The sequence below is a fragment of the Amblyomma americanum genome, chromosome 1, assembly GCF_052857255.1.
Source record: "Amblyomma americanum isolate KBUSLIRL-KWMA chromosome 1, ASM5285725v1, whole genome shotgun sequence".
Lineage (NCBI taxonomy): Eukaryota > Metazoa > Arthropoda > Arachnida > Ixodida > Ixodidae > Amblyomma > Amblyomma americanum.
In genome coordinates this window covers 513,776,316-513,786,304 of record NC_135497.1, presented here as the reverse complement: position 1 = coordinate 513,786,304, position 9,989 = coordinate 513,776,316, and the positions used below count along the sequence as shown (strand labels likewise).

Here is a 9,989-nt window from a genome sequence, read left to right as displayed (position 1 = left end):
AAATTCCTTAACAATGAACTCGCAACACTCAGCACCTCACTTAGTGCTCAGTAAACCGCCTGAAAAAGATGATTTGCAGCTCTGCATGTTGCCAGTCAGCATCAGCCCCACACGTGTAATTACTTTCTCTTAAAGTAGTGATTATTGCCTCATGGCATAGAGGGTGTTAGTACATGAATGGGAAAATGTTTGTGGATTGAATGAAGTCCAGAAGGGACTGAATCCTTGTTTCTTATGACAGCATATTAGAAAAATGAGGCACCACCCATTCCAAATGCTAAACGTATTGTAGAAGGCATTTATTTGCCACAGCATAAAACAAGTTGTTAAAGATGTTAAAGCATTCATGGCTCAAACCGATGACCACACTGCCTACCACGAATCTCCTGCCTGAAAAGAAGTAAAAAAAGGAGACATCTGCTATAAAAGAACAATTCAGAATAACCATTCTGCAGCAATATGATATGAAAGGGGTTGAACGCATTCTCTGCCCCTATTGCGAAACTGCTATTTAAAGTTAGTAAATTCGTGCACACATGAGCAGGGTTCCCTTAAACGACTCCGTCACGAAGGAGCCTTGCGAACTCAAAGTACGACCACACTCCGTGAACACAAGCTTTACTCTCATATACATGAGAACTCATACAGCAAGCGTGCAGGCCCGCGGTGGTGGGGCACAGTTTGTATAAGCACAGACAGGCAAGTTCACATTCCCTGGAGGTCGGCGGCGGAGGGGTGTCGGGGGCGCATGGCTAGTGGTTCTTCGAAACGCCGGGTGGCCGTTATTACAATTCAGGTGAGGAATAAAAATCTGTCACAAAAAATCACTTCTCCAAACCTATTCGGCGATGTTGTGATCGGAGGCCCCGACAGTGGGAACAGACGAGCCTGGCAGGCGCCATCGAACTATGTTTGACCAAAGGTGCTGTAGTCCTGAGAAGAGGATTAGGAACGGCTCCTGGCGACGGTGAGCTGTGACGAAAGGCCTCTCATCCCTTCGTCCGGAGTATGGAATGCGGCATTTCTCCCGAACTGTGCCCTCACGTGGACCGGCAGAAAGACCCGAACAAAGGCGCCGGACCCGCCTCGCTCGCTTGCACCTGCGCGGCCAGACAAAGCGGGGGCGGACACGGCTGATTCATTTTACCCTCTGGAATTCACGGGGCCGTCAGGACGCATCTTTCCCACGGAAGGGATCACCGACTGCAAAGCCAACGACCTTATGCACCTGGTCAACCCGTCGGAAACAGCATTCCAGGACCTCAAGGCGCCAGGATTCCTTATCGCCTGTACACGTGTTTGTGAGGGCGAAGCGGTCACGGGGTTAGGGCGGAGACTATGAAGAGTGTGTCTGCCCATTGGACGATTGATCAGCCACCGGTTTCCCTAGCTAGGTGCCTAGGGAATATCCACGGTATTTAAGCCGCAATTTGGCTGGTTTCACAGCACTTCATCTCTGACTTTTGGTCTCCCTGCTTCTGTTGTAAATATGTAAATAAATCTTCAAGTTTACCAACCCTCCTGAAGGCTTCCCTCCGTCGTCTGCAGAGTTCATCGTCATGCGGTGAAGACCTCGGTCCCGATACCCAAGCATATCAACTGGTGGCTGCAGTGGGATGGTCTGCGCCTGGTCCTGACTCTGGTATGGTAAGTGCGCGGTCTTTCTCTTGGAACATTGCCAGGTTTTACAACTTTGGAAAATTGTTAGCCTAGGTAATCGAAGGTTGGTATAAGAGGCAGCCGGGGCTCCTCTGACCACGTGAGTGGAGACTTGCCGTTGCTTAAATAGTCATGGACTGGAAGGAGCTGCGCAAACCAGACCTAGTTCTCGTATGCGGGGAATTGGGCATTGATTGTGGGTCGATCCGTAGAAAACATGAATTGATTAGGGCAACTGAGGATTCCGGTGCGGACGAGGAGGAGATAGTAGAATGTTGGGAGCTAATTAAGGAGGAGTTGGAGAAGGAAAGGGAGCAAAAGAAGCGAGAGGATGAAGAAAAAAGGAAGCGCGAAGAGCACGAAAGAAAGCGCGAAGAGCACGAAAGGAAGCGCGAAGAGCAGGAAAGGGAGCACGAAAAGAAGCGCGAAGAGCATGAAAGAGAGATCGAGAAAAAACGGCTCGATCTACAGATAGCCCAGGCTGCACAGGCAGAACGCACTAGGCTAGAGGTGCCGAACACAGTGGCAAGCCAGGCAGCATCAAAAATAAAAATAAAGGACCTCTTGCAACCGTACAAACTTGGAGAGGACATAGGACTCTTTCTCGTGAACGTTGAGCGGGCATGTGAAAGTTGCGAGTTCCCGACCGAGTCTTAGCCGCAGAAACTTCTGACCATTCTTCCATGTGAGGCGGCCCAAGTACTCGCTCGTCTGGCAAAAGAAGAGGCGGCAGACTATACTAAAGTAAAGGCAGCACTCCTAAAAAAGTATCGCCTGTCCGCAGAGGCCTTTCGGCGCCGCTTCAGGGAAGCCAGAAAACAGCCTAACCAGTCATTTCCGGATTTTGCGTATAACCTTAAGGCAGACCGGCAGGAATGGCTAAAGGGAGAACAGGCTTACGGAACTCACGATTGAGTAATAGACGTGATCTGCCTGGAGCAGTTTTTTGGCTCTTTGAGGGAAGAAATGCGCGTGTGGGTGCAGGACAGGCCGGGAAATAAAACCCTAGAAAGTGCAGCAGAGCTGGCCGAAGAGTTCCATGCCAAGCGCGTAGCAGAGGATGCGCGTGCTCCCGTAAGCCCCAAAGTAGAAAAAAAAGTTCCACGGATCCAGACAGGAGGGGCAGCAAGCCGCAACTTGGATCGGAACGAGGGCCACAAAGCAGAATCAAGCAACCCCACAAAGGGGGCGATCGAAAAAGAGAGGGATAAGGCTTTTGAAGCCAGAAAGAAACCAGTGTGTTTCCGTAGTCACGAGCCCGCGGTCACTTAGCCTGCGCTTGCAGGAAGCAGGAAATCGTTCTCTCCTTGGTGGAGGCGGGCGATGAGAACATGCGCCTGCTAGAGCCATACCTGAAAGACATGCAGGTTAATGGAAAACCATGCCGGGTTCTGAGGGACTGCGCGGCCACCATGGACGTAATCCACCCCACGTACGTGAACGCAGCTGATTTTACTGGGGAATGTGCATGGATTAGGCAGGTGGCCGAAGAGAATAGCGCATGCTTGCCGATCGCACGAGTTAGAATAGAGGGCCCGTTTGGCGTTCTGGAAACGGAGGCAGCGGTATTACGGAATCTGCCGGAAAAATTTCCGTACCTCTATTCAAATCGGTCGGAGCAGATGCTCCAGGAAGAGGGTCGTAGTTTCGGCGATCGAACCATCCAGGCGCTCACTCGTGCGAAGGCTCGCGAGATTGCAGCTGAAGTAAATCGTAGGAAGAACGAAGGCTCTCCCACGACGGGTCAGGCAGGGGCAAACCCAAGAGGCGATGCTTCTGAGACGAGCGGAGAGGCTTGCGACAGGAACAGATGCGACGCCGAGTGCAAGGAACCAGTCTCTGAGCCGCAGGGTGACTCAGTGGAGGTCGGGTCAAATGTCGTGCAGCCATGCCTGGAACCCTTTTTGGATCTGGCCAAAGACGATAGAGACATGATTGCAGCCGAGCAGGCAGCGGACGTTACACTTCGAGATTTATCCAGCCCGACAAGCGAAGAAAGTGTAGCAACAAAAAACATTACGATCTGTAACCGTTTCAGGGTGTTGTATCGATATTACAAGGACTCAAAGGGGGTCCAGTTTGATCAGCTCGTGGTGCCGCAGAAATACCGCGCAGGCATCCTTAAATTGTGCCATGGTGGGGGTTGGTCTTGATACCTTGGAGTGAAGAAAACTAAAGCTAGGCTTCTACAGGAGTTTTATTGGCCTGGCTGCTTCAGGGATGTCGAGCAGTTTGTAAAGTCCTGCGACACCTGTCAGCGTGTCGGAAAGCCAGGGGATTTGAGGAAAGCTCCGATGAAGCTAGTGCCCGTGATTAGCGAACCCTTCCGTCGTTTGGTGGTGGACATAGTCGGTCCTCTACCAGTGACTCAGTCGGGCTACCGCTACATACTATGATCTGTCCGGCGACCAAGTTCCCCGAGGCAGTTCGCTCAAGGAGGTGAACACAGTGGGCATTGTTGACGGGTTGTTGTCGACATTTTCCCGCGTTGGCTTTCCGGCTGAGTTACAAAGCGATCAGGGAAGCGTCTTCACGAGCGCACTGACTACTACCTTCCTGGAAAAATGTGGAATACGCATAGTTCATAGCTCGGTCAGACACCCTCAGAGTAACAGCGTCGAAGCGTGGCATTCGGTTCTGAAGCGCGTGCTAAGAGCTATGTGCTATGAGCATCATAAGGACTGGGAAGCTTGCCTGCCAGCAACGATGTTGCCGCTCCGCTCGGTGCCGCATGAGGCCACGGGCTTCAGTCCGGCGGAGCTGGTGTACGGGCGATCGCTGAGATCCCCCTTTCGGATGTTAAGAGAGGCCTGGGAGGGAACCGGCGACGACCCTACCGTGGTGGAGTATGTGCTGAGCTTGCTTGATCGGCTTCACTCGTGTCAGAAGATGGTAGCGAAGAACATAAAGTCCGCTCAGCAAATAGCAAAGCGGTACTATGACCGAAATGCGCGCCTTATTATTTATTTATTCAAATAAATAAATAAATAATAACCTTGAATAAATAAATTATTCCCACAAGCATGAAGCACAAAATACTGAAAAAAATTCCCCAAGCCACTTGGGTACTACTAAATGAAAGGCAAGAGCCCGAAAAGTGGTATTCTGGCTGGGAATGCGTAATGAGATTGAAGATTTTGTTCAGAAATGCACAGTCAGCAGGAAATACTCGTATACTCGTACAGCCAGCCATATGAACTTCTGAAGATGTGCCCGGTACCTGAGCAGCTGTGCCATCGAGTTGACATTGACACTTTCTACTAAGGCGGCAGGCCTTACGTCTGTGTTTACGACGTGCTGTCGAACTTTGCAGAGGTGGAGCTACTTTAAGGTTGCTTTGGCTAACACTGTCATTCAAGCAACTAGCGCTATCTTCACGAGATATGGCATATCTATGAAAGTGTGTTCAGACAATGTACCGCCTCTTTCAAGCCGCCAGTTTGCCACATTTGCAAGAGAATACAATTTTCACCACAGTACTTCCAGCCCTAGATACCCACAGTCAAATGCCTTTGCAGAAAAGGGGGTCAAGTGGTAAAATGAATATTAAAGAAAACCGCTGAAGCCAATCAAGATTACTGGCTCAGTTTGCTGGCATACAGGACAACTCCACTAGAAGGAGCCGAGTCACCAGCAGAGATCCTTCATGGCAGAAAGCTCCGAACAAAGCTGCCGAGCATTCAAGATGGTTCTGGTCTACATATTGACAAGAATCGTCAGACAAGGAACAACCGGCAACCACTGCCACCTCTGCACCAAGGGGACATTGTGCCCTCAAATAAGTTCTTCTAGGACAAAAAGGCAAGGGTCATGCAGAGCTGTGCTGAACCCAAGTCCTACAACGTTATCACAGAGGACAGAAGACTTCTGTGTCGCAGCCGAAAGCATATAGGGTCCTAGGTCAAGGTGAACCTGGGTGGCTCATGAGTTGATATGTGCAAGTGGGCCCGAATGAGTGAGCGCAGATGAGTCGCGAGTCAAAATGACTGACTCCAAATGAGTCATGCCCAAATGAGGGCACCGCAGTGACTCAGTGGTTATGACGCTCAGCTGCTGACCCGAAAGACGCGGGTTCGATCCCAGTAACGGCGGTTGAAATTCAATGGAGGTGAAATTCTAGAGACCCGTGTACTGTGCGATGTCAGTGCACGTTAAAGAACCGCAGGTGGTTGAAATTTCTGGACCCCTTCACTGCGGTATCCGTCATAGCCTGTGTCACTTAGGGACGTTAAACTCCCATAAACAAAACCAAATGAGTGAGTGAGACAAGATGAGTAGTGGAGTCTGAGTGAGATGCGAGTCGCTGTGGGTGAACCCCAGATGACTGGCGAGTCTGAATGAGCCTAAATGAGTTTGCATGAGCCCGAGCCTCTGTGAGAGTGAGAGCCCGTAGGCTGTCCGAACTTTTGTGAGTGAGCCCGAGTGAGCACTTGTGATTTTGCCATGGTGTGGCTGTAGCAGCATTAATCCGTCCTGCTCTCTCTCGCAGGCAATTATCACTGGGTCAGAAATACTTGAGATGAGGTTACTGCAATTTATTTCCTCGGAGGTTCGATACTGCAGATCAGGTACCATTAAAACAGCTTTAAACAGTCACCACGGTGGACAGCTCCAGATTGATTCCCCTTAAAGAACTGGCAGGTGACCAAAATTCCCATGCAGCCCTCGATTCAGGCGACCCTTTCCTCTTTCCCTCTGTTCACCCTCTTCTTGATTCCCTTACCTCACAGCCGGGTTCCGCACCGAGGGTCGACAACTGCTGCTACTTTCGTTTTCTCATAAGCTCCCCACAGAGCATCATGACAAAAAAAAAACCACTTCGAAATAAAATGCATGCAGACACCGAGTAGAACGACATGGGCACTGTAAGCTCCAACTCCAAGAATTCTGTGGAGACATAAAACACTACCAGGTGCAAGTATTACCTTTGATTAGCGGCACACTATCTCGGTCTGTGAAGACGATGGCCTGAAGGCCTGGGACCCTAAATATATGCAAAATAAAACACCTATTTCAGGCAGCTTCCAATAAAAACAGGCGCCAGGAATTCAACCACTTTATTACACAACAAGGTTTACTCCCTCATACGGCAGACACTTTGGTTCGCGACGCTGCTGATTGGATTAGTGAAGCAAGGATGTCAACGAAAACAATACAATGTCAAATTCAATGGGGGCATCATATAGTACTGCCCAGAAAAATCATACTCGGCCCAGATGGCATCTCGCAACAGAACGGTGAACTCATGCGCACTTTCTAACCGTGAAAAAGAAAAAATAAGGCGCTAACTGCAATTAAGAGACTGGGTGACACTGCGAAACACGCCGGTAAACTCCGATGAAAATGCATAGCGTACACAAGAACGTAAACAATTGTACAAAAGTTTCTCTACCTGGAAATAAGTTGGATAAGGTGCTTCTTCAATTCCTGCAAGTGTACACAAAAGTGGTAAGGATCGGGATAAAAGTACAGTCGAGACATTTGCTGGGCGGGTGCATGCGGTAATGATGAGACAGAACAGAAATCGAATATTGTCGAGTGATCGACGTTCGTTAAGTATTTAGGAACTGCCGACCGAGGGTCCGTTGCTTGCAGATTCCTTTACTGGGGAACATCAGTACCGCACTTCGTCAAATTAACAGCCTTATCAAAAACAAGCATACGCGGCTAAAAATCATATGACTTACATCGGCCATGTTGTTTTGATAGCACTGCACGCCACCACACCACCGCCGCCCAGAAACGCCGGATACCACTGATCTCCACTAGGTGGCTGGATGCCGCATTCCCGCATTCCAAAGTGGGCGCAAGTGAAGCCACCGGAAGTTCGATGTCTGCTGTGTCTTTCAATGCAGAAAGATCGCGTCTTTCACCCTTCTGTTCTCAGGTTTTCGCGTTGGTTTCGTGTAACGTCTGCTGTAATATCAAAGGAATAAGCAAGCTCAACGCGAGAAATGTGTGCATTGTTTGGGGAACCCTGTACTTTCAGAGAAACCGAAGAAAACAGGCATGCAGGTCTCACCTTGACGCGGCAAAAGGGTACGTGCATTGAACACTATTTACTGATCTGGTTCTTCTCTTCCGAGCGTAATTAGGACAAGTAGTGGAATGACGATGAGTCGAGGTCATCTTAAAAAAGGCAATGGCGCGGAAATCCTGACACTCGACTCGTTACACAGCTTATATATGCTGTTTCAGTTTAGGTTTTGTGGCGGACGATGACGCTTCTCATCAATGGCAGGTGATGTTTATCGTTTTAGTGTGTCATTTACCTTCCAGACGTGCTTTTAATCTAACTTTATAGCACAGTCACGTTTCATCTACACAGCACGAGAGAAACGACTGACGAGAAAGACGAATGCAGCAGCGCATGTGACAAGCGCTGTTAGAAGTCAACTGCACCAAGCATCCCGAATAAAAGCCCATTCAGGCATAATTTGCTAGAGTACGAAACAGTACTTGATACAGTCCGTCGAAAAAGCAGTACCGATATACCTTTTGGACGCGCTAATGTGAACCACCAGAAAAACGACGGCACTTCACCAGATTGTGGCCTCGCCCTCGCTCCGGTTCGGTCTAAACATAATTCGGTAAAATGGTCACTGCAAAGTCGGCTGCCTAATGAAGATTTCAATCTATTCTTTCTTAAATTTATCCCTCATTGATGGTATAACTTGGGCTTAGAGCGTGACGACGTTCATCACAACAAAGAGCAGAGTTGACGACGCTAGCACAACGGGACGATACCACAGAGCTGAGCAGACGAGGCTCCGTACGTACTGTGTGTAGCGACGTTCTGTCGTCTGCTAGTGTCGTCCCATAGCGATGCAATGTACCCTTATTTTGGAACGTCTTTCCCGAGGACTTTGCATGCTGCTCTCCTCATGCAGTTGACGGCGCAACAGGTAGGCATTGTCATGAAAAAAGACGAGAACAAAGACAAGGTGCTAAGTGGAAAACGAAAACAGAAAAACCGTGCTGAGGTCCGATTTCATGCACTGCCAAAGGCTGACTTCCGGGACGTGTTGTCCAAATTATGTCCAAATTCCGGTGGCTTCACTTTCGGGCGCCCGGTGCGGCATCTAGTCCCCTAGTGGAGATCAGTGCCGGATACCAGCGAAAGATTAAACATCAACTCTGCCAAAACATTTAAAATATAAAAACCTACCAATATAAAAATATAAAAAGCGTGGATTGCAGCAGCGTGGTAAGATAGGCTGGATCTTAGTTCAAAACTTAGGACTTGTTTTCTTTAAGTTAACCACACAGTTATTCTGAACTTTTTATTTCGTTTAGAAAGTTAGTTTCATTTTATTAATGCTAACAGGCGAGAGAAAGTCATTTCTTATAGTGCCTAGAATATATAGGCACTATACACTTGTATTAGCGGCTTCTGCAACAGCATGGGAAACTGGTCAATAACAAACAAAAAATGCAATTTTGCCCAGCGCTTATTTTCGAACGTGTTGTTGAGGGCGTTCAGGAGCTGAAGCAAGGTAGATGTATACTGGTAGCGAAGGCTCCATAGACGCCCATTGGTCCAAAAAATGGCGGCTCATGGGCACTCCAGCGCCCCCTGGATTTTGGGGGGCAAACTACGCAAACGTAACGTAGAATGACGTCACGCATACGTATGCTTTTGGCGCGAATTATAAAGCGGTCTTTCTGTAGAAACCGCGTTTTCGAGCCCGTATCTCTCGAAGGTTGCTGCCTTTCAGCGCGCCCCAACCTTTGACAGTCAAATGTGCTCGAGTTCCTGCTAGTTATGGCCTTGTTAATGTGCAATTGGGAACGCAATGAAAGTGACTGGTAAAGGAGGGGCAGCATAGAAAGGCAGCAACACTTCCAGACACTGGCGAAGCATGCATGATTCGTAGTGCAAATACTGGTGCTAGTACTTTTGAGAGCTTTTGAGTACAGCAAGGTATGATGCACAAAACACTGGCTCAAGTGCACAGTTCGCAATAGAGTGTACGGCAAGTATGGTTTTCATAGTTGCATATTCATTGTTTATTGCAGCAACCAAACAAATACAGTCACAAAGCACACCCTTGGCACACAAACAAAAAATACATGTCACAGGCAGCACAAGCAGTATTGTTTAAGTTGGCTAATCATCTCAATAGTCACAGTGCAGATAGGAAAAAGCCCTGAAGTGCCACGAACGTTGTCAGGAAATTGAAAAGTATAGAAAACAATGCTACGACAGCTTCAATTGAAGCAAACATAACATGACATAAGTAGGCGCATCAACACAGACCATAGAGCACACTGGGATTATTCTTCACATTTAATTTCTTCAGCTGAAAGAATATAGCAGGTGCGTTTAC

At 48.5% G+C, this 9,989-nt stretch overlaps 1 protein-coding gene across 6 annotated transcripts; it reads right to left on the bottom strand.

Annotated features, from left to right (window-relative positions):
- Window positions 1–268: 268 nt before the first annotated feature.
- LOC144116191 (uncharacterized) lies at window positions 269–8,430 on the bottom strand. Of its 6 annotated transcripts, none has more exons than XM_077650912.1 (6): window positions 8,155–8,430; window positions 7,347–7,575; window positions 6,585–6,643; window positions 4,354–4,492; window positions 3,258–3,569; window positions 269–390 (listed from the first exon to the last, which is right to left on the bottom strand). In XM_077650912.1, the coding sequence occupies exons 2-5, from the start codon at window positions 7,451–7,453 to the stop codon at window positions 3,404–3,406; spliced, it is 471 nt and encodes a 156-aa protein (XP_077507038.1). In that variant the 5' UTR covers window positions 7,454–7,575; window positions 8,155–8,430; the 3' UTR covers window positions 269–390; window positions 3,258–3,403. The 6 variants fall into 6 exon arrangements, with proteins under 6 accessions (XP_077507038.1, XP_077507040.1, XP_077507039.1 ...); XM_077650914.1 differs by lacking the exon at window positions 8,155–8,430 and adding an exon at window positions 7,052–7,086 and having other exon boundaries at window positions 7,347–8,146; XM_077650913.1 differs by lacking the exon at window positions 8,155–8,430 and having other exon boundaries at window positions 7,052–8,146.
- Between the last annotated feature and the right edge of the window lie 1,559 nt (window positions 8,431–9,989).